This window comes from Balaenoptera musculus, chromosome 20, assembly GCF_009873245.2.
Source record: "Balaenoptera musculus isolate JJ_BM4_2016_0621 chromosome 20, mBalMus1.pri.v3, whole genome shotgun sequence".
NCBI lineage: Eukaryota > Metazoa > Chordata > Mammalia > Artiodactyla > Balaenopteridae > Balaenoptera > Balaenoptera musculus.
In genome coordinates this window covers 49730475-49755370 of record NC_045804.1, presented here as the reverse complement: position 1 = coordinate 49755370, position 24896 = coordinate 49730475, and the positions used below count along the sequence as shown (strand labels likewise).

Below are 24896 nucleotides of genomic sequence, written 5' to 3'. Positions count from 1 at the left end.
TATGACTTTAGATGAATTATTTAACCTGTTTGGTCTCACCATCTATAAAATGACTTGACAACTGTTCCTGCGAGTTTAGAGGATTAAACGAGTTGATCCAAAGTAAAGCACTTTGTCCAGTGCCTGGCACATGGTATACACTAGTAAATGTCAACTATTTTTATTTCCAGGCAATTATGCCACTGTGCAGTCAATGTTATCACAGGTGAATTCTGAGAGAAGGGAGTTAACTACCAGATCTAAACATACTTGTCTATCTAGCAAAATACATACATTAAATAATAATGGATCCCTCTGTATTATTAAAATTTTTTTTTTGGTATTTATTTGGCTGCGTCAGGTCTTAGTTGCGGCACACGGGATCTTCGTTGTGGCATGCAGAATCTTTTGTTGCGGCGTGTGGGCTTCTCTCTAGTTGTGGCGCTCAGGCTCCAGAGCGCGTGGGCTCAAGTTGCCCTGCAGCCCGTGGGATCTTAGTTCCCTGACCAGGGATCGAACCCGTGTCCCCTGCATTGGAAGGCGGATTCTTAACCACTGGACCACTAGGGAAGTCCCAATCCCCCTACATTATTAATCACCAGTTAATATACAACTGGAATAAGAACTTCTAGTCAGCATGAGATAAGCAATGTGATATAATTTCTGTGCAAAGCAAAGAAACTTCATATTTTAGTCTTGGGACGTTATCTAGTGTGAATGGGACAGTTCTGTTAGGCTTTGAAAATATTGGAAATTTCTGCCCTGGATCTCTAGGAATACCTTCATGGACTGAATTCTAAGTTCCAGGGACCCGTCTTCCCCAGGATGGAAACTACTGATCTAGGAAAAAAAGGAAGGACAGGAGAGAAGGAGAAGAGGAAGCAGACATTTACAGAGCAACTACCATATATATATGTTAGGGGTTAGGTGCTCTATCTCTTTAGCCCTGCTGATGTGCCATAAGGCTGGTCTACTATCCCCATTTTAGAGATAAGTGAACAAGGGCTCGAAGAGGTTAAATAATGTGTTCCCTGGTGGTCCAGTGGTTAAGACTTCACCTTCCAGTGCAGAGGGTGTGGGTTCGATCCCTAGTTGGGGAGCTAAGATCCCACATGCCTCATGGCCAAAGCATAAAACAGAAGCAATATTGTAACAAATTCAATAAAGACTTTAAAAATGGTCCACATCGGGGCTTCCCTGGTGGCGCAGTGGTTGAGAATCTGCCTGCCAATGCAGGGGACACGGGTTCGAGCCCTGGTCTGGGAAGATCCCACATGCCACGGAGCAACTAGGCCTGTGAGCCACAATTACTGAGCCTGTGCGTCTGGAGCCTGTGCTCCGCAACAAGAGAGGCCGCGATAATGAGAGGCCCGCGCACCGCGATGAAGAGTGGCCCCCGCTTGCCGCAACTAGAGAAAACCCTCGCACAGAAACGAAGACCCAACACAGCCATAAATAAATAAATAAATAAAATTAAAAAAAAAAAAAGCTACTACTCTAAGCCCTCATAGTCCCATGTGCTCACCAGCGCGGTACATATTAAAAAAAAAAAAAAGGTCCACATCAAAAAAAAAAAAAAAGTGTTCTGGGTCAACAGCTAATCTGTGCCAGAATTCCAGGTCTTCTGATTCTACACCTGGACCTCTTCCCTGGACATCAACCTGCATCTCACGAGAGTATGAGAGAGAAGTCATCCTTCTGTTTGTGGCACTCTCCCATATGTTTCTCAGTTGGGAGAGGGATTGGGGCAAGGACCAATTGCAGCGATGATCACTGATCACCGTCTTCCCACTCCAGATCCCAGAAGGGGAGCTCGGCTTTTTTTTTTTTTTTTTGCCACGCTGCGTGGCTGTGGGATCTTAGTTCCCCAACTAGGGATTGAACCTGGGCCCTCGGCAGTGAGAGTGTGGAGTCCTAACCTTTGGACTGCCAGGGAATTCCCTCATTGTCTGCTTTCTACGTCAGCTAAAATTTCATTTTACATCTAATCACCACTTTGGGTTCAAAGCTACTGCCTGACACTGACATGCTGTAGACGTAGTATGACTATTCCTGTATGCCTCTATCTATTGATGAGGATCCTATTCTTGCAGTATTACAAGCTAGTACCAAAAGGGGATAATCAGTGAGAGAGGGACCAGGCTGGGGGATTGTGGCTGAGGACATAATGGTGTCTGTCCCTGGTGGACTCTTCCTGGGGAACTCTTAGTGAGGAAGCCAGCACCCAGGTTGGGACTTTCCAAGTCTCCATGTGCCTGTGGGGAGACAGGGCCCCTGGGGTAGAGGCCCCTTGAGTCTTGTCCTTCCCCCACCACCTGCACTGAAGTTATCTCTTATTGAAAGTCAGAGAAGTATGGTGCCATAACCCTACTCTTTGGTCCCTTTCTTCCCTTGAGGATCTGGGTCCTAGAGAAAGAGAACCCCAACACTCCTGTGTACTGTCAACTGATTGCCAAGTTGGGACACCTGGTCTGATAGCTATGCCTGCACTAGCTAGAAACCACAGGATAGAATTTTGACATGGAATTTATCCAGGAAAATTTGGTTTATCTGCTCTGTGCCTACTGTCCACCTTCTGGGTTCTTGTGAGGAGTAAAATGAAATAATAAATGAGAAAGTGCCTAGTAAACTTTAAAATGCAGCAAACTTATTATTGTCATTAGTATTATTATCATTATAGTATTATTGTCATTAGTATTATTATTGTCATTAGTATTCTATAATGCTGTAGCATTATAGAATCGTGAAGCTGAAAATGACTGTAAAGATGGTCTAGTCTAGTCCCCCAAATGTAGCAGGAATCCTTCTATAGCACCTCTGACCAATTGTTAGCCAGCTTTAATTGTACACTTGCAGTGACAGGGAACTCATTCCCTGAAAGGTAGCCCCTTCTCTCTGGTCAACTCTGAGGAAAAGTTCTTCTTTAGTACCCACTGACCTCCAGGATTTGAGGACAGTCTTCACAGCCCAAGTCATCGTTTTTTTTTTTTAACCCCCAGAGTACTTTTGCCTGATATTTCCATCAGAGAATAATTTTCAGATTCTTCGTTCCCTGGGACTCTGCCCATGCCAGCCGGCAGCGTATAATGGTGCCCAGAACAAACACAGCTGGCACTGCTGATGTGACCTAATCAGGGCAAAGTGCAGGACAGGCATCACCTCCTGTAGTTTACACACTGTGACTCTTTTTTTTTTTTTTCCAATGGTGAACTCTACCAAGAGTCTCTGTGGAGCTATTAACGAAGCACAGAATGAGTGCTTTTCAGCAGTTGCATCGAATTTGCTCGTTTTAAGCTTGTAAGTGGCAAATACTCCCAAATCTTTCTCACCTAAATGACATCAGCTTCCCAGATTTACAATTAGTTTAAATGGACCCAGGTTAAGAAATATGACATTGTCAGCACCATAGAAGATAGGCTTTTAGGTACTATACTTAATCCCATGCACTTCCCTCCCTGGTTCAGGAATCACTGTCATGACTTCTGTGATAGTGGTTCTCTTTCCATCTTTACAGTTTACCAACTATGTGTGCATGAGGTTTAGTTTTGCCTGTTTTGGAACTTTATATAAATGGAGTCATGTTGTATGTATTATTTTATAATGTACTTCTTTTTCTCAAAATTATGTTTGTGAGGTTCATCTCCATTGAATATGTAGCTGTAGTTTGTTCATTATTATTGCTGTAGCATATTCCTTTGTATGAATATTTTAAAATTTATTTATCTATTCTGTTGATGAACACTTGGTGTATTTATTTATTGTATTATAAACTATGCCACCTTAGATATTCTTGTGTCTCCTGTGGCACATGTACAATGTAATTGATAAGCAATTATTACATGTGTTTAAATCTTATCTCCCAATTTCTTTCAAAATATAAGAATCATGTCTTTTACGCTTAATAAAGGCTTTGAGCACACACTAGTTTTCTTTAAAACATACGCCTAGGGGGTGGAATTCCTGGGTCTTAGGGTTTACCTAAAAATATGAAAATGTACATACCCCTGCGTGCTCCTATGTGATTTCCAAATTGCTTTTTCAACCACCTCCTTTGCATGGGGAGCTCTATGTGTTTAGATCAGCAGTCTGATCCTTTCTGAGTGACCTTGATCTTGAGGGCCTGGCTTCAAGTCCCAGATTATCAATGACAATAAACATGCCTCTTACTCACTAGAAGGAGCCCCTTTTGTAGAAGGCATCAGCATCTGCTATCTTTATGGTCCCTGCCTTGTGCTGGTCATCACCAGAGAGAGGGTGCACTGGGCTGTCCTATCCTGGACAAAGGTCTTCTCCATGTTCAGCATGGATCTGCTTATCCAGGAAAGTCATTTAATGGGGAATTGGGGAAGCCACCCTGCTTGCTCTATCAAAGGCATACCAGCCATTCGAATTTATTAACTGCTTAAAAAACTCAAGTCTGTATATAGGTCCTTCCCTAATGTTAGCAGGGTTTGGGGCAAAAGTACAAACAGATGCAAGATGTCTACCTAAATTATTTAAAATTATAAATCACTCCAACTGTTAATCTTAATATATTCTATTCTATCTTGACAAACATGCATCTTTAATGACATGGAAGACCAGGTTCAAATTTAGAATTCCTGGACTCCTCAGATTTATGCACTTGAATGAGGTGCTGGTGGGAGCCCTGGCCCTGGCCCACCTGCCATCTTTTTCCATCTCTCTCTCCTGCACTAGGGATCTGTGTACACAGAAGCTCAAATGTCCATGTGATGTGCCCCCTGCCCCAAACACAGCTGCCCCTTAGCCACTTCTAGGGATCCCCAGACTCTGCCTTAGAGAAGATGGACCTGGGAAGAGCCCAGCCATTTGGGGAGGGAATTCTGGGGTCATAAGTTCCCAGAACTTGGTCCTGAAGGAGGGACACAGACACCATGTGGGCATGTCCCCTAGAACCTGTGGAAGAAATGTGGACAGAGCTGGGGTAGAGGTGCGCCTCTAATGTATGGTGCCTATGCACAGGTGTAAGGGCGGTATTGTCTGCCTATCTCCCCTCTCCCCTCATGGGTGCAAGAACTGTCTGGCAGTATCCCCAGCACCTATCACGGTACCTGGCACTTAAAAGTCACATCCTATATAGGTGCTTAATGGAAAGTACGTCAGACACAGTTCCACACACTTCACTTCATTTAAACTTTTAATAGCCATTATACAGACGAAGGCTGTGAGGTTCAAAGAGGTTAAGTGACTCGCCCAAGGTCACACAGCTAAAACAGGCAGAGGCTGGATTTGCGCTCACTTCACCATCTAGCCTCCTCTCTCGCCCTTCTTTTTATTATTATTCTTTCTTTGCCTCTGTGCTGGGGCGGAGGGCCCGGAGCGGCCCCTGCAAAAGGCCGGGCCTTCGCCGCCGCCACTCTCCTCCTCTTCACTCTCCCCTCCTCCCCTATTCAGCCTCCCCCTCCCCCTCCCCCACCCCACCCTACCGGCCGCGCTCCTGCAGCCGGCTCCGCTCCTGCTTCAGCCTCCCCCTCGCGCTGCGCTCCCCAACCCCTCGCGAAGCCCCGCCCCCCCTCAGGGGGACGTCACGTGCCGCCCCATCCCCCCGCGCCTGCGCGCTGCTTATTTCCCGCTGTCAGGATGAGGAGGCGGAGGTCGGCGCTCGGGTCCGTCTCTGCCCGCGGCTGTGGCGGCGCCGGCGGCTCCAGCCTTAGCGGTTCCTCCCTGGGCGGCGGCGGCGGCGGCTCGGTCGACGCCTCCTCCGCCAGCTGAGCCTGTGGGAGCCCGGGACGCCGCTTCGCCGCCCATCCCCGCTCCCCGAGGCCGGCCGCCCGGCCATGGCGCAGCCGGGCCCGGCTCCTCAGCCTGACGGTGAGTCGCCCACCATGGCAGGCGCGGCGGGCGCGGCCTGCCCAGCGCCGGCGTCGCGGGTAGACCTCCGGGCGGCGGGAAGGGCGCGCGCAGGCCCCGGGGGTGACCGTGCCGGGCGGAGGCGGGAGCGCGCGGGTTCCGGCGCCGGCTGCGCGCGAGGGCGGTGCGGGGGCCTGGGCGGCCGTCGCTGGGTAGGGGGCGGGAGGTGCCGGCTTTAGCCCTGGCTTGGGTGGGGGTGGAGGGAGGGGCGTGAGGGGGCTGCGGGGGACCAGGCAGAAGCTGGGGAGCGTGGAGAGGGAGCTGCTGTGGGTAGCGGTGGGGCCGGCACGTGGGTTCTGCCCGTGGGGAGGATGGAAATCAGGAACATGTGCTATATTCGTTAAAGAAAAAAAAAATTGCTTAGGTAGTGGTGATGTGCCCTCCCCACGCCCCTCCCCCCATCCATGCCACTGAGCGCTTTGAGCTCAGTTTTGCGGCGTGAAACTGGTTGGGATCAGTAGCTGGATTTAGTAGCGTTCCTTGAGAGGCATTGTGGCTTAATGGTAAGTGCTGGGGCCTGCGCGTCTGCAGAACCTGGAGCCTTCACTAACAAGCACTATGCAGATTTCTTAGCCTCTTTGAACTTGAGTATTCTCATGAAAAGAGGTAAATTCGTGCCTAATTCGTGCGTTTATATTTTACTTATAAAGGAGGCAACATGTATTATGTAAAGCGGTTAGTATTATTAAGGCGGTTTTTGGGAATAATGAGAATGGTGAAGTCGAGGAAGCGTGTCTTTTATAGCAGTTATATCCAAGGAAGGAAAAAGAGCCCCATCCTAATTAGTCCCAGGTGGTTGTCAGTCCTTCATGACCTTCTGGGAAATTGGCTTAAGCTCTGCTTCGGAGATTGACCACGTGGTTCCAGGTTTTACTACCTGGAGTTATGTTTGGAAAGACTGTGCCTGGTCCTTGGCAAGGTACTGCTGTAACTGGGCGAGAGAGTTCTTTCAGGTGAATTTCTGTAATCAGCGTGTGTGCTTAGAATCTTTTAAGTGTGATGGAATGTCGGGATTTGGTGCTGGGCCCACGGTAGGTGCTTAAGAACCTGCCTTTGCCTAGGGTTGTCTCTTAAAATAATCTTTCATGAAGACCTTACTCTCTTTTGTTGCCTTTGAGGAACCTGAAACAATGTTATCAGATTTTAATGCTAGCTGCTTTCTTGGAAGTGTGTTCCAAAGCCTGTTTGCCTCTAGTTTTAGGTTTTGTTAGTTGCCTAAGGAGACATGTCTGGTACCCACATCTGGAGTTGTGTAAGAATCTGGTTGCTGTTTCTGTTTCAGTAGGAAACTCTACTCAGGAGAGGGAGGCATTCAGTAGGAGAAGGGAGGCATTTCTGGTGGACTGTTAGAGGAAACGGGGATGTTTTCAGGCTGCATTTTAATCCTCACCTTTTGCATTTGGTGTCAGGGAAGAAAACTTCCCTTTTCCACAAACACCTCTTTGTTTTTGCAGACAGAGGCAGAATAGAGAGAGCCCCAGTGACTTCTGGTTCTGATCTGGAGTGGTAGGTATGCTTAGCTGGCAGCTGCCTTCTCTTGAGTTGCATGGAAACAAACGTCTAGGACGGCTCAGGTGACATGACAGTCTCGAAGCAAAATTCCCTGCCTCTTTCTAGATGTGAAATGGTCTTCCTTGTAAATAGGCAGAAGTGACTAAGCACTTGAAAGAGGCTAGGAAAAATTAGCTTTAGGAAATCTTGTATTCTTAGTACAGGTTTATTCCCTATTTTTCAAATCCTGTGACCATGGGATGAGATTTAGTTTGCATAGATTGCAGTATTTATTTTCAGTTAGTGTAGTAAATGAGCAGCCACAGCTACTGTTTACAAAAGGAGAGAGAATTCGGTGTATTTGAACGCTTTGTATCAGTGTCTTCTTAGAAGTTCATCTTGGAGATTTAATTTTTCTCTTTGGCTGAACTGAACATAGATCACTTCTTGACACTTTAGCTTTAAGCACGCTTGAATTTCCTAGCCCTGCTGATATTAAAAAAAACAAAAACAACCAAACAATTGCAGAATTCTTTTGAGTTAAACTGGCAGTAAAAGATAACTTTTACTTTTTGACTTTAATCTAGCTTTTATCCCATTTTATTTATTTATTTGGCCACGCTGCGTGGCTTGTGTGATCTTAGTTCCCTGAGAACCCAGGCCGTCAGCAGTTAGAGCGCAGAGTCCTAACCATTGGACCTCCAGGGAATTCCCAGGTATCCCATTTTAGAGGCAGTTTTATTTTACGTTGACATTGTTTTCTTTTCCTTCTTTGACATAGGTTTATTTTTCATGGAGATATCGTAGATTAAGAAAAAAATTCATATGTGTGTAAATTGACAGGGTAAAATGTAATAATTTTCTTTTAATTCTTCTTAATTTCTTCTTTTGTAAGTTTTTCAAAAACTATTTTTTTGGTCATGCATCTTAGTTTACTCGTTTAGAACAAAGGTAACTTTAATAGTCCAACAAATTTCGGCTTATTATTTCATTTTACCTTGATAATTCAAAGACTATATAGAATATAAAATTTTTAAAATTTTAATATTTTAAAATCTAAGTTAAACTCTATCTTAGAGGCATTTGCTCTGATTTACTTCATTTCTTTTTTATTTAAAAACGCTATTCTAGAATCCTTCCATTAAAAAAGTGTGGCTATTAAGAAGTATATCTCCTCCCATCTCCCAAAGGAAACCAGTATTAAGTTTTCTATCCTTGACTTTTTTCTATAGTTACACAGACATGCTACCTTTTCCCTCTGAAATGGACATGCTTAACATACATAGGTCTGCAACTTGTCTATTTTGCTTATAAATGTTAGCTATAATTATCATATACTTGTAAATGGTTATGTGGCCATATAATGTACTATAGACACTGCATGCATTATCTCAGGAAATCTTCTTATCAGTGAGGTGGGTACTATTATAATATTGTTCCTGTTTTATTGATGAGGAAACTGAAACACAGAGAAGTTAAAAGTGCCTGGAGTTACATAGCTAGAAGTGAGGGGAGCCAGGATTCAATCCAGGTCACCTGATGCCAGAGCCCTCGATCTGTTTACTAGATCGTGGACTACTTTCCAGTTCAATGTTATAGATCTACCTCATTCTTGTTAAAGAATGTTCTGTCACATGCATGTACCACACGATTTATTTGCCTGTATCTTTATTGATGCTTTAATTTTTTCATTATAAGCAGTTCTGTAATAAATATTCTTGTACATATTTTTCAGGTACTTTGGCTTTTACTTCTGTAGGACTATGAATTAAGAGGCATGAGCTCTGAGTGAATTAAATTTTAATAGCTATTGCTAGCTTACTCTCAAAAAGTATCAATTTACATACCTGCCAATAGTATATGAGAGGGTGGATTTCCTCTACACTCTTAAAAACCCTGGATAATGTCAGTTGTTTTAAATTTGTATCTTCTGATAGACAAAAAAAAAAAAAAAAGGTATTCTTCAGTTAACAAATGTTTGTGTGCCTAGTCTAGGCCAAGCCTTATGCTAGGCCCTAGGAAATAAAATGATGAAGAAACCCAAACCCAGTCCCTGTTCCTAGGTAGTGAATCAGAAGGCCGTTAATTAGATAATCCCACAGACAAGTACAAAACTGCTCAACAAATATAAGTGTGTACTACTTGCCAGGCACAATTCTTGGTATTTGGCATACATCAGTGGGCAACACAGATAATAAATAACCCTGCCCTAGTGTGGGAGAAACAGATATTAAACAAAAAACATAAGCAAATCATATAGATTGTTAGGTGATAAGTGCTATGGAAAAAAGAAAAAATAGAGCAGGGTAAAAGGAAGGGGGATAGGCTGGTTTTAAATAGGGTGGTCAGAGTAGTCTTATTGCATAGATGACATTTGACCAGAGACTTGAAGGTGATAGAAGAGGTAATATGAGGATATCTGGAGGAAGAGTGTTCCAGACATAGGGATCAATTCTTGCAAATGCTTTAGGGAAGGAATGTGTCTGGCATGTTTGAGGGATGGCATGGAGGTCAGTGTGGCTAGAATGAAATTATTGGGGCAGTGGGTGGAAGGAGGTGGGAGAGGAAGGGAGAAGAGAGTAGTAGAATATGAGGTGAAAGGTAATGGGGTGGTGGTACGTCTGCTGGGCTCTAGAAGCATTGCAAAGATTGGCTTTCACTATGGGGAATCATTAAAAATGTTTTGAGCAGAGGAGTGATGTGATCTGACTTACATTAAAAAAAAAAACAAAAACCAAACCACTCTGGTTGGTAGATTGGCAGTAGAGTAAAGGAAGGCAAGGGAGGCATTAATCCAGGAAAAAGATGATGAGGCTGAGACCAAGGTGCATTGGTGGAGGTTATATTTCGAAGGCATGGCCAACAGGATTTGGATTAGATATGGGATGCAAAAGAGAGAGGAGTCAAGGATCATTCAGAGGTTATTGGGCTGAGCAGCTGTGAGAGGTACACAATGCTATAATTGAGGGATTTGACCCAGTTAGTTAGTCCAGGAAAGGTTTCTGAGGAAGTGGTCCTAGAGCTGAGATCCAGTGGATGAGCAGGAGTCCCTTTTTTGGAAGAAGCAGGATGAGTAAGATGACTGAAGAAAGGTCAGTGTGCCTGGGTAGAGATAATGAGAGGGTCAAATAGGTATAGGCTGGCCTGAGTGGGCTTTAGCGTTAGAGCTCTAAGGGAAGCCACTGAAGGGTTTTAAGCAAGTAGGTAAAATGATGGCTTTTTAATTAGTACTTTCCTGATAGTAATTATACATATTTTTTCTTTTGTTGTACAGAAAGCTTTAATTTTTATGTAGACCTGACCACTTTTTTTTTTTTGAAATTCACGTTCTTTTTTAATTTATTTATTTATTTATTTATTTATGACTGTGTTGGGTCTTAGTTTCTGTGTGAGGGCTTTCTCTAGTTGTGGCAAGTGGGGACCACTCTTCATCGCGGTGCGCGGGCCTCTCACCATCGCGGCCTCTCTTGTTGCGGAGCACAGGCTCCAGACGCGCAGGCTCAGTAATTGTGGCTCACAGGCCCAGTTGCTCCGTGGCATGTGGGATCTTCCCAGACCAGGGCTCGAACCCGTGTCCCCTGCATTGGCAGGCAGATTCTCAACCACTGCGCCACCAGGGAAGCCCAACCTGACCACTTTTTAAAAAAATATTTATTTTTATTTGGTTGTGCCAGGTCTTAGTTGTGACACGTGGGCTCCTTAGTTGTGGCATGCATGTGGGATCTAGTTCCTCAGCCAGGGATCGAACCCGGGCCCCCTGCATTGGGAGCGTGGAGTCTTAACCACCGCGCCACCAGGGAAGTCCCTTGACCATTTTAAAAAATTTATGGTTTCTGGGTTTCTTAGGAAGACCTCTTTTTATTAAAAAAACAAAAAACGAAAAAACCCCCAACAACAACGAAAACATCTCATTTTCAACACTTTTATAGTTTCGTCTCTTATATTTAGTACTTTAGACCATCTGGAATTTATTTATTTTTAAATTTAACAGGTAAAGTTTAATATAAAGAATTATTAACTAAACAGGAGATTACCCAAGAGAAAAAGAAAACCCTAAAGAATACAGGAATAGTAGATATAGGGAGCAACTACTGCCTCTAGGGCTAAGGCAGAGCACCTAGGGAAGGAACAAATCTTCAAGAGGCTGCTCCCATACTGAAATCCAGACTTTGTTGGAGACGGTACGGCTGTGGCCCTCTGAAGGGCAGTGATCATTGAGGGACCACGTCTGTAGAACTTCCTGGAAAGCTGCTTTCTGGCTTGCTGGGGGAAGCTGCCTGCATCTGGAATTTATTTTTGATGTGATATAGTGTTCTAACTTTATTTTTCTTCCAAGTGGATAAAGCCCATTAAAAAAAATATATATTTATCTTATTTATTTATTTTTGGCTGCGTTGGGTCTTTGTTGCTGCTTACGGGCTTTCTCTAGTTGTGGCGAGAGGGGGCTACTCTTCTTTGCAGTGCACGGGCTCCTCATTGCGGTGGCTTCTCTTGTTGCTGAGCATGGGCTCTAGGCACACCGACTTCAGTAGTTGTGGCTCGTGGGCTCTAGAGCGCAGGCTCAGTAGTTGTGGCGCACGGGCTTAGTTGCTTCGCGGCATGTGGGATCTTCCCGGATCAGAGCTCGAACCCGTGTCCCCTGCATTGGCAGGTGGATTCTTAACCACTGTGCCACCAGGGAAGCCCAAGCCAATTGTTTTAACACCATTTATTCAATAATCCATATATTTGGTTTGTTTATTATTACTTGATAAATCTCCCAACTACTAAACTTGATCAGAAACACAAAAGCCCTGAGCTTACCCCACAGTCTGACTAATGCAGTCTCACTAACACAGACTAACACAGTCTGTCCCAACACATGGTAGCCTGGGATTGTGTAATAATCCTTTAATTTGTATGTTTTACCTGACTACCTGTGGATGGAACTGACTTTGACTCTTAAGGGCTCTGATTTCTAAAACATCTTGAGTACATCATATACTAGGTTTTTATTCAGTGAAATTTCATGTGCTCTTTTTGTATAATCAGTCATTACATTGAGTTTAGTCTTCATAGGAATATTTAGTAAACAATTGTTCTGTTTATTTTTGTGTAGGACAGCTGTGCCAGGTAATGCGGAAGGGCTGTAGAAATGAACGAGATATAGTTCTGATTTCAGGAATTTTATGATCTAGTGGAGGGAATGGGCCTTAGGCACACTAATGTGAAATGAGGAGGTGCCTAGTGATAGTAGATAGTTCTCTGTTGGATCACAGGGGAAACTTACTACAAGTAGAACAGGGAGAGCTATGAAGGAAGGTGCCTTTGTTCAGTTTTCTCATTAGATACTTGAATCTCTTCCAAGTGGTAGACTGATTTCTGTTTGAATGCCTCTGGAGAGAGAAGGAACTCACTACATCCTAGTTTTGACTAGTTTTAATGTTTTGGTTATCCTTTAATTAAGTGGAAATTTGCCTCACCATTACTTTTACCCACTGCAGATGTATTTAACCTATAGAGAGTAGTAGATATAGAGACATATCCCTGAAAAGAATCCTAAAGACTATCTTCCCTCATTTTAGAGATCAGGAAATTAAGGACTAAAGAAGCAGAAGTGACTTGCATTGTAGCAGAGCCAACACTAGAATTTAGGAGTAGAGTGGGGTTGTTGCCTGTCTTCTGGTCACTGCTTCTGTTTATGTAGAATGAACTTTCTCTAGGTGCATCATTATGACATTGCTAGAAAGGAATCATAGAAAGGATGTAACTTGATTACAGTCAGAACGCATGAGACTTTTTTAAAAATATATTTATTTATTTATTTGGCTGCGCTGGGTGTTAGTTGCGGCACGTGGGATCTTGGTTGCCGCATGCGGGATCTTTTAGTTGTGGCATGTGGGCTCTTAGTTGCGGCATGCAGGATCCAGTTCCGTGACCAGTGATCGAAGCCTGGCCCCCTGCATTGGGAGCCTGGAGTCTTAACCACTGGACCACCAGGGGAGTCCTGAGACTTTCTTGATAATTATTTATTTTTCAATAATTGTAGATGCTGGAGGAACTTCCCCTGAGAAGGGAGAACCTGAAGTTATCAAGGAGAAAATAAATATGTACTAGACCTCTGAGGAATTAAGAGCAGATAAGATGCATCAAGAGCTTGAGTGTCAGGAGGAGAGACAGGGATCTCATCCTGCAAAACAGAAGGGAAAAAGGAAAGGATGTGTGAGAAAGAAAGGTAGAGAAAGCTCTTGAGGTAGAAGAGAAACTGACTAAATGTAAGTGTAGTCTCCATTCTTTTATTCATTTATTCAACATATGTGATTTGAGTATGAACTACGAACAGGGTAGACAAGGTGCCTGTCCTCATGGAAGTTGTTGTTTTACAACCTTTATTACAGATAAGATTGTTTATACTTGGCTGGGTTCCTCATCTTAAGCACAGAACACAGAAAATAATTTGGCTGTGTTCCCAGTTATCCTAAAGGTGATATAACCAGTACCATTTTAGATGCACAGGAGAGAAGTCAATTCATTATGTACATTGAATACCTTAGGCATTAGGATTTAACTGTCATGGAACCTGGGTTGAGAAAGGCTGTTAGAATAATAAGTACAGGGTATGATTGGGTCCTTATTGTGGGAAATCCAATGGGGTGGGGGTGGGGGAACCATGATGTGGGTTACTATTCCATCGGTTAAGTGTATGAAAAATCAATACAAACTTGATAGTTACCATTTAGTCCCAAACTGATGTCTACTTGATTGCTTTCTCTAAGCTCCTGCTGTATTTATTATTTATAAATAAACTGGTGCTGCCCACCTGGCCTCCCCCCGCCTCCATCTAGATCTTATATACCCAGCTTTCTTAGCTACTATGGAATAGAGTCTGCCTGACACTACTTCTGTCTTTCATTTTATTGTGAACCTAGTAAGCCTCAGTAGACAGTTACAGAAGGGCCATTAACAGGTTAGATCCATCTCTATTGCAAATATTTGTTCTGCGTTCACTCCTAACAGATGAAATCCAGTCTTCCTAGAACATGGCCACTTTTTGTGGTAACTGTATTAGTAAATTCTTAATTTTGTTGGGCTGAAATCACTTCCCTACAACTTCTACACCACGGTTCTGGCCTCGTGAATGAGTCAAAATTAGTCTATTTTCTCTTCCACACAAGGGGTCTTCAGATATTTAAAGAGCTTGCTTCCATCTTGGCAGTTCCTCATGTGAGGATTCTATACCCTCTCCATTCTTTGCAGCTTCCTTTGCTTGGCTAGCCAGATGTTCTAATACCATGTGGTTTGCTAGTGCTCTTCCTAAAATGGTGTCCGTAATGTTAGTGGAATATTACAGATACGGAATCTATGTGACTCGTGCAACAAACAGCAAAGATGTTCTTTTTTGATCAAAACTCTCAACTCTTTTTAATGTATGCTAACGTTCCCTCAAATTTTATTTCTCTGTATCATATGAGTTCATAATAAAATGGAAGCTGTGATTTATTGAGGTGTTATATGCCTTGCACTGTGTTGTGTATTTTTTTAAATTAGAGTAGTTTTATTTTCATAGCAAAATTGAACAGAAAGTACAGAGAGTTTCCTTATACCCCCTCCCTGTCAACATTCCACACCAGTGTGGTACATTTTTAAACAATCAATGAACCTGCACATCATTATCAACCAAAGTCCATCATTTACATTAGTGTTCACTCTTGGTGTTGTACATTCTGTGGGTTTGGACAAACATGCAATGCATCTATCCATTGACCATTGTAATATCATACAGAACAGTTTCACTGCCTTAGAAATGCCGTGTTCTACCTCCTCATCCCTCTTTTCCCCTGAATGCTTGGTAAACACTGATCTTTTTACTGTCTCCATGGTTTCTGCCTTTTCCAGAATGTTATATAGTTGGAATCATACAGTTACGTAGCCTTTTCAGATTGGCTTCTTTCACTTAGTAATATACACTTAAGGTTTCTTCATGTCTTTTTGTGGCTTGGTAGCTCATTTCTTTTTTTAGCACTGATTAATATTTCATTGTCTAGATGTACCAGTTATTCAGTTATTGAAGAACATCATGATTGCTTCCAAGTTTTAGCAGTTATGAATAAATTACTATAATGCAGATTTCTGTGTGGATCTAAGTTTTCCACTCATTTGGCTAAATATTAAGGAGTGTGATTGCTGGATCATATGGTAAGAGTATGTTGAAGTGGCTGTACCATTTTGCATTCCCACCAGCCACAAATGAGCATTCCTGTTGTTCCACTTTTTCCAGCATTTGGCAAGTGTCTGTGTTTTGGATTTTAGCCATTCTAGTAGATTTGTAGTGGTATCTCATTGTTTTAATTAGCAATTCCCTAAAGACAGATGATGTTGAGGTTATTCATTATCTGCATATTTTCTTTTGTGAGGTGTCTGTTCAGAATTTTTGCTTAACTTTTAATGAGGTTGTTAATTTTCTTATTGTTTAGTTTTAAAAGTGCATTGTATATTTTGGATAACTGGACTTTATCAGATATGTCTTTTGCAAATATTTTCTCCAAATCTGTGGCTTGTCTTTGCCCTTGACAGTGTTTTTCACAAACAGAAGTTTTAAATTTAAAGAAATCCAACTTATAATTATTTCTTTCATAGATCGTACCTTTGGTGCGATATCTAAAAAGTCATTGCCATAACCCAAGATCATCTAGATTTTCTACTATGTTTCGCTCTAGGAGTTTCATAGTTTTGCATTTTACATTTAGGTCTGTAACTCATTTTGAGTTTTTTTTTGTAAAGGGTGTAAGGTCTGTAGCTAGATTTTTTTCTTTATTTTTGCATGTGGATATCCAGTTGTTCCAGCACCATCATGTGTTGAAAAGACTGTCCTTTCTCCATTGAATTGCCTGTCCTTCTTTGTCATAGATCAGTCGACTATATTCGTGTGAATCTATTCCTAGGCTCACCGTTCTGTTCCATTTATGTATTTGTTTATTCTTTCATGGATGTGATTTTAAATTTCTTAATTAAAATTTTTTGCATCAAAAATAACAAATGTTTGTTAAAAATTTATAAATGTATAATATGAAGGGAAAAGTCCATATAAGCTCATAAGCTCACCCCTCAGAGATAAACACTGGCAAAGGTCTGGTAGATATTTTTCTGGTTTTTTAAAAAGAAATGTGTATTCTGATGGTTTAAAAGTGGAATCATGCTATATACGCTCTTCTCAACCTTCCTTTTTCTTTACTTTGTTTTTGATATAGATAATGTCATCATTTTTGAAATAGATCATTTTTGTGGCTGCATAATATAGGTACACTATAATTTTTTAAAGTCCCCATTGATGAATATTTGTGCCGTTATTATAAAACTTCAGCTAATATCCTTGTACCTGTCTTCACATGCTCATGTGAGTGTTTTTGTGTTATAAATTCCTTGAACCAAAATTACTGAGTCAAAGAATATGAACGTTTAAAAATTTAATGGCGGGACTTCTCTGGTGGTCCAGTGGGTAAGGCTCCACTCTCCCAATGTAGGGGGTCTGGCTTCGATCCCTGCTCAGGGAACTAGATCCTGCGTGCATGCCTCAACCAAGAGTCTGAATGCCATAACTAAAGATCTCGCGTGCTGCAACTAAGACCCGGCTCAGCCAAAATAAATAAGTAAACATTTAAAAATTTAATGGCAAATGTCAAATTCTTTTTCAGAAAGGTTGGACAATTTACAGGCTCACCATCAGGGTATAAGAGAGCTTATAGCTCCTTAATTTAAGAAATTGTTTGCATATGGGGAAGTTGACCTCTTTATCATGTGTGTAGCACATGTAGCAAAAATTTCCCCCATTTTGTTTTTAAATTTTGAGATGTGTTGGCGTATGGGTTTATCAGTTTTTTCCTTAATGGCTTCTAGGTTTCCTTCTACCTCTTTGTCTATGTTACCTTCTAGTATTTACTTTTAAATGTTTGATCACTTTGGAATTTATTTTGATGTAAGGACTGAGATAGGAATCTAGCTTTTACTACTATTTATTTTCAAATGGCTAGCCAGATATTATTGCACCATGTAGTGATTAATCCATTTTTCTCCATTGATTTTGAAATGCCACCATTTATTATATGCTAAATATCCAGGAATACCTGAGTCCGTTTCTGAATAGTATTGTGTTAGATTGATTTATCTGTTCTGGTGTTATACCCATAGTTAAAATGACTTTTTTCCCTACTTTCTAATGTTTTAATATTTTAAAGAGCCAGGAAACCTTCATTATTTATTTTCTAGAATTTTCCTGAACTATTCTTAGGTATTTACTCATTCAGATAAAATTTGGAATGATCACATTAAGTCTGCCCACCATGCTCCCCTCTCCTGCCCCCTTCCCACCCCTCACCCCCCCAGAAAAAAAGACCTTAAAAAAAACCCTCATTGATTTAGTTATAAACTAAGGAGAAAGGTGTATCTTTAACAAGCATCTTTAAAGTGCCGTAAAGCACTTTAAGTGCATTAATTATTTAATCCTCTGAATTCTTTAAGGTTGGTATTATCCCTATTTCACAATGAGGAAATGAAAGTTTAGTAAATTGCTCAGGATCCAGGTTCCCATGACTATTTTCATTCCACCCACTATCTCTCAGGTCAGTTTTATTTAAGTAAACTCTCAGATCATTAAAAAAGGGGCAAAGTTAAAACAAAACCCCAAGTTGTGTGTGTGTGTGTGTGTGTGTTTTAAACCATTAAGTACAAAGAAAGTATAAAGAAAACTGGACTTACTCATAATTCTATCCTTTGGAATATTTTGTCATTTTAGTGTATTTTTGTTGTTTTATATCAACAAATAAAATTTTTAACCAGTTGATCATATTGCACATGTGATTTTATATTCTGCTATTTTTATTTTAATTATGATGTAAAATTTTTCTGTGTTGTAAGTTTTTCAGAAAACGTTGGTTTTAAAAGTCTAATTTATCATATATTTGTTATACATTAAGTTATAAAAATAACTTAATTATTTTTCTATTACTGCCTATTTGATTATTTGTAAGATCTTGCTATTAGTAAATAATTCTACAGGAGACATCTTTGGACATTAGTCTTTGATGTCATCTTTGATTATTTCCCAGAGAGTTCTGGATCAAAAAGTATGAGGTTTTGATATATTTATATATATTGCTGAATTGCTTTCCAGATATCTTGTTCTACTTTACATTTCTGCCATTAGTGCTGATGTCTTTTAGTGTTACCTCCCCCTTGTTAACATTAAGTATAGACTTAATTATTACCAATAGCATAGGCAAAGTGGTATCTTATTGCTGTTTTAAGTTTCTAAATGCAACCTATAACAGCACTAAGATACCATTTTGGTGGGTGTGATTAGGCTTTAAAAAATGTATTGACCATCTGTTTTCTTTGTGCATTGCCTCTTCATGTCCTTTGCCATTTTCTTATTAATTTATAAATATCTTTATTTCATGGACATTGGCCTTTGTCTTTTATTTGTTACAGATATTGTCCAAGTTTATTCTTTCTCTTATTGCTAATGTATGGTATAGAGAAGCCTAAGAATTCTTTTGAACAAACTTGATAATGCTTTGATACCTTTAAAGACCTGCTTTATCTCAATATCAATTAGATATCCACTTATGCTTTCTTCGTTTTTTGTTTTTTTCTGAGATTGTTGGCCTTTTTTTTTTTTTCAGTATCATTTGAATTTTTAAGTTGTTTCTGTATGAGCTGTTTGTTAAGTTAGGACTTCCATATCTTTTATTAAGTCATTCATTTTCTTTCTGTAAGCAATTATTTTATAATTTTAGATAAAATTAATACTACCTATTGCAAACAATTTAGAAAATGTAGAAAAGCATAAAAAATTACCCAAAGATAATATCCATTCACTTATTGATATGTTATCTTTCCAGGGTTTTTATATGTATATTAATTATTTATTTTTTATTTTTTGGGCTGCATTGGGTCTTAGCTGCAGCATGCGGGATCTTCGTTGAGGTATGCGGGATCTTTCATTGCAGCATGCAGGCTTCTCTAGTTGTGGCGTGCGGGTTTTCTCTTCTCTAGTTGTGGTGCGCGGCCTCCAGAGCACGTGGGCTCTGTAGTTTGTGGCACGTGGTAGTTTGTGGCACATGGGCTCTCTAGTGGAGGTGTCTGAGCTAAGTAGTTGTGGCACGTGAGCTTAGTTGCCCCATGGTGTGTGGGATCCTAGTTCCGCGACCAGGGATTGAACCCGCGTCCCCTGCATTGGAAGGTGGATTCTTTACCACTGGGCCACCAGGGAAGTCCCTATATGTATATTAAAATATATGAAAAAAGCTCTTAAAAGTTCAATGAAAATTCTAATATTTTTATAGGATGTTGTTCCTGCTTAAATTAAGTAATAAATGTTATTTTTAATGACTGCATAGTAATCCATTGTATGGATTCCATAACATGATTAACTAGGTCTCTCTTGGTATATATTTAAATTTTTTTTCCTATTGCAGTTAACACTGTAGTAAACATCCTGCTACATATATCTCTAAATATTTGTGCAAATACTTAACCTTAATAACCTTTGAAACAACTAATAAGGATTTATGTACATTTAAATTTTGATACTTCTGATATATATACATTTTGATGTATTCTTTCGTATCAGGAATACCTCTCATAGCAATTGGAAATGCAATCCCTAGTGGCTTAAACAAGTAAAGGGTTTTTTTGTGTGTAACAAGTTTAGAAGTAAAGCGTTCCAAGGTTGGTTCAGTTGTTCAAGGATGTCCAAGATCCAAGTTCCTTCTATTTTTTTTCTTTCTTTTTAAAAAATATTTATTTATTTGGCTGCGCTGGGTCTTAGTTGCAGCATGTGGGATCTTTAGTTGTGGCATGCGGGATCTAGTTCCCTGACCAGGGATCAAACCTGGGTGCTCTGCATTGGGAGCACAGAATCTTAACTGCTGGACCACCAGGGAAGTCCTCCTATTTTCTATTTTCCTCCAATGTGAGCCTGTTTGCACACATCTTTATTATTTTTTACTTGCAGATTCACTTCTGATTTCCTCTTGGGAGTATTTATTCCCTTAAATCTTTTAGTATTTTCTTTCTTTTTTCTTTTAGTATTTTCTTAGTTCTCTTTGTTGGGTTTTCTGTTTTAGGCACATAGATCATCCATATATTGGGCATTCTTTGTTTCTCATAGCTGTTTCCTCTTTCATTGCTTTACTTTTTTTCCTTTTCTTTGTAATGCATTGAGATTATTTCAGGTCTTTTTGATCTCTAACAGAACTGATCAGTGGATTTCCTAATGTTGGGACAGATTTTGTATACTTGAGGTAAACTCAGCTTGTTTGTGATGGATTGTTCTAGTATGTATCTAGATTAGGTTTGCTAATGTTTTAACTTTTTTTTTTTTTTTGCAAAATTACATTCATAACTGAGATTGGCCTATAGTTTTACATTTTGGTACTACCTTGGGTTTTGGTACCTTGATTATACTAGCCTAGTAAAATAAATTCAGAAATCTTTTATAAAAAGATTTTATAAATCTTTTTAAATAAATAAATAAATTAAGTAAATTTAAGTAAATAAATTCAGCATCTTTTATTATGCTGAAGGCATTTAAAATAGCATAGGGCATATTTATTCCTTGTAGATTTGATAGAATTCGTTATGGTTTCTTTTGGAAAAGTTTCATCTTGAAACTTGTATAGATACCTCATAATTTGGGGGGTCATTTTTCTATTGTTAGACATTTGCTTGTTTCTAACGTTTTGGAATTCTGATACTTTAAAGAAGTCAACATTCTTGCAATTAAATCTTTTTTTTTTTTTTTTGGTTGCATTGGGTCTTTGTTGCTGCACGTGGGCTTTCTCTAATTGTGGTGAGCAGGGGCTACTCTTTCACTGAGGTGCACAGGCTTCTCATTTGCGGTGCTTTCTCTTGTTGCGGAGCATGGGCTCTGGGGGCGTGAGGTTCAGTAGTTGCAGCACGTGGGCTCAGTAGTTGTGGCATGTAGGCTTAGTTGCTCTGCGGCATGTGGGATCTTCCTGGACCAGGGATCAATCCCGTGTCCCCTGCATTGGCAGGTGGATTCTTAACCACAGCGCCACCAGGGAGGTCCTGCAATTAAATCTTCATGCATACTCATCATTATTACTTCTTTAGGATATATTCTTGGCAGTGGAATTGCTGGGTTGAAAAGTATACAGAATTTTAAGACTTTTGCTGTTGATTACTACATAGTTATCTGTCTTGAAATATACCCTGGATTTGTTTTAATCAGGTATGGTAAGGTGACAGAATTTTAGGATTAGAAGGGACTTTTTTTTTTAATTGAAGTATAGTTGATTTACAGTGTTGTGTCAATTTCTGCTGTACAGCAAAGTGTTTCATGTATATATATTCTTTTTCATATTCTTTCCCATTATGGTTTTTAAAAAAATATTTATTTGGTTGCACTGGGTCTTAGTTGTGGTAGGCGGGCTCTTTAGTTGTGGCTCGCCAGCTCCTTAGTTGCCACATGTGGGCTCCTTAGTTGTGGCTCACGGGCCCCTTAGCTGTGGCATGCGAACTCTTAGTTGTGGCATGCGTGTGGGATCTAGTTCCCTGACCAGGGATCAAACCCGGACCCCTGCATTGGGAGCACAGAGTCCTAACCATTGTGCCACCAGGGAAGTCCCCCCATTATGGTTTATCACAGGATATTGAATATAGTTCCTTGTACTCTACAGTGGGAACTTGTTGTTTATCAATTCTATATATAATAGTTTGCATCTGCTAACCCCAAACTCCCAATCCGTGCATCTCCCACCCTGCTCCCTCTTGGCAACCGCAAGTCTGTTCTCTATGTCTGTGAGTCTGTTTCTGTTTCATAGGTAAGTTCATTTGTGTCATTTTTTAAAAAAATTTTTATTTATTTATTTATTTCTGGCTGCATTGGGTTTTCGTTGCTGCACACAGGCTTTCTCTAGTTGCAGCGAGCGGGGGCTACTCTTCAATGTGGTGCATGGGCTTCTCATTGTGTTGGTTTCTCTTTGTTGCAGAGCATGGGCTCTAGGCATGTGGGCTTCAGTAGTTGTGGCATGCGGGCTCAGTAGTTGTAGCTCACAGGCTCTAGAGCACAGGCTCAGTAGTTGTGGCGCACGGGCTTAGTTGCTCCGTGGCATGTGGGATCTTCCCGGACCAGAGCTTGAACCCGTGTCCCCTGCATTGGCAGGCGGATTCTTAACCACTGCGCCACCAGGGAAGTCCCTGTGTCATGTTTTAGATTCCATGTATAAGTGATATCATATGGTATTTGTTTTTCTCTTTCTGACTTAATTCACTTAGCATGATAATCTATAGTTGCATCCATGTTGCTGCAAATAGCATTATTTCATTTTTTTTATGGTTGAGTAGTATTCCATTGTATATGTACCACATCTTGATCCATTCATCTGTTGATGGACATTTAGGTTGTTTCCGTGCCTTGGCTATTGTGAAAAGTGCTGCCATGAACATAGGGGTGTATGTATTTCTTTGAATTTTAGTTTTGTCCGTATATATGCCCAGGAGTGGGATTGCTGGATCATATGGAAGCTTTGTTTTTATTTTTTTTTAAATTAATTTATCTATTTTATTTTTGGGTCTTTGTTGCTGCACGTGGGCTTTCTTTAGTGGCAGTGAGTGGGCTTCTCATTGCAGTGGCTTGTTGCGGAGCACAGGCTCTAGGCTCACGGGCTTCAGTAGTCGTGGCATGCAGGCTCAGTAGTTGTGGCTCGTGGGCTCTAGAGTGCAGTCTCAGTAGTTGTGGCACATGGGCTTAGTTGCTCCACGGCATGTGGGATCTTCCCGGACCAGGGCTCGAACCCATGACCCCTGCATTGGCAGGTGGATTCTTAACCACTGCGCCACCAGGGAAGCCCCTAATGTTTTTAGTCTTTTGAGAAACCTCCATACTATTTTCCATAGTGGCCGCACCAACTTACATTCCCACCAACAGTGTAGGAGGGTTCCCTTTTTTCCACACCCTCTCCAGCATTTGTTATTTGTAGACTTTTTAATGATGGCTGTGCTGACCAGTATGAGGTGGTACCTCATTGTAGATTTGATTTGTGTTTCTCTAATAATTAGTGATGTTGAGCATCTTTTCATGTGCCTTTTGGCCATCTGTATGTCTTCTTTGGAGAAGTATCTATTTAGTTCTTCTGCCCATTTTTCAATTGGGTTGTTCGTTTTTTGTTGTTGAGTTGTATGAGCTGTTTGTATATTTTGGAAATTAAGCCCTTGTCAGTTGTATCGTTTGCAAATATTTACTCCCATTCCATAGGTTGCCTTTTCGTTTTGTTTATAGTTTCCTTTTGGAAGGGACTTTTTACCTGTCTTCTAGTGTGTCACTTTGTATCTGAAGTTCTCAACCCTCCCTGTCAGTTTATAACAGATTTCTTACCTTTGTCACTCTTGACATTTTGCGCTGGATTATTCTTTGTTGTGTATGACTGTCCTGTACATTGTAGGATGTTAAATAAGCAGCATCTTTGGCCCCTACCCACTAGATGCCAGTGCTCTTACCTACCCCCCCCACCCCCAGTTGTGACAACCAAAAATGTCTCCAGACATTGCCAAATATCCTCTGGGGAGCAAAATCACCTCCAGTTGAGAACCACTGGTTTATAACAAAATGCTTTAGAATGCACCTTTACCATTCTGATAAAGTTATACAAATGACTTAGAAAAAACAAACCCTAACAGTATTATGCCTTCAGTGTGAAGGAAAATAACTTATAATTAAGTATATATATTTCAACATGTAAATTAACGTGTGACTAAATAAAAGAGCCACCCCTAGAAGGTGGTATTACACTTGTTTATAAGTCCTATATTAATCACTATTAAATACTTATAGTCACAGGGAAATCTTTCTAGGCCATGGCAGGTCAGTGTTTGAACCCAGCTGTGCCACTTCCTAGCGGTGCAACGATAGACATTTTACTTAATTTCTCAGAATGTTTTTTTCTCACCTATAACTGGGGATGGTATGCCTACTTTATGGTTTGTTTTGAAAATTTAATGAGCCAGTGTATAAAATAACTTGCCTAAGAGCTATATGTAAATTATTTAATTCTTGCTACAACCCTAGAAGGTAGTACTATTCTAGTCCCCATTTTTACAGGTAGAGAGAAGGAACCAGTTTATAAGTGGCAGAACTGGGATTCAGACATTAATTCCAGAGTCTGTGCTTTCAACTATTATGCTGTACGGCTTCCCATATAATACCTGATGAATAGGGGATACTTAACTGTTAGCTCCTGTTATTTAATTCTTTTTTCTAGCTTTGAGAGACATCCCCCCCACCGCCCCCCTCCCCGTGTCATTAACATCAGTGCTCTCTCCTGGAAATTTTTTTACCTACTGGTTTCTCATTTCCCCTTCAGGGACATATAATTAATCTTATTTATTCACACTTAGGATAACTATTTATCAAAATTCTGATGCCTTTCTATGTATGACTTTGATATTTCTGAAAAGCTCATAAATAATGCATTCAACTTTCCTTATAAATAAAATATAATGCTTGTCTTTTTATTATTTATGAAGAACTTTTTTTCTGATAAATAACTTCTAATATC

General features: G+C 40.6%; 1 protein-coding gene across 2 annotated transcripts in view; it reads left to right on the top strand.

Moving 5' to 3' along the window:
• Nucleotides 1-5574: 5574 nt before the first annotated feature.
• Nucleotides 5575-24896, top strand: part of RABEP1 (rabaptin, RAB GTPase binding effector protein 1) — a 104303-nt gene continuing 84981 nt past the window's right edge. Inside the window, exon 1 of one of the 2 annotated variants that reach the window (XM_036836948.1) lies at nucleotides 5575-5811. In XM_036836948.1, coding sequence (XP_036692843.1) covers nucleotides 5778-5811 — 34 coding nt within the window. In that variant the 5' untranslated portion in view covers nucleotides 5575-5777. The remainder of the gene's footprint in view (nucleotides 5812-24896) is intronic. The other variant, XM_036836949.1, reaches the window with a different exon arrangement.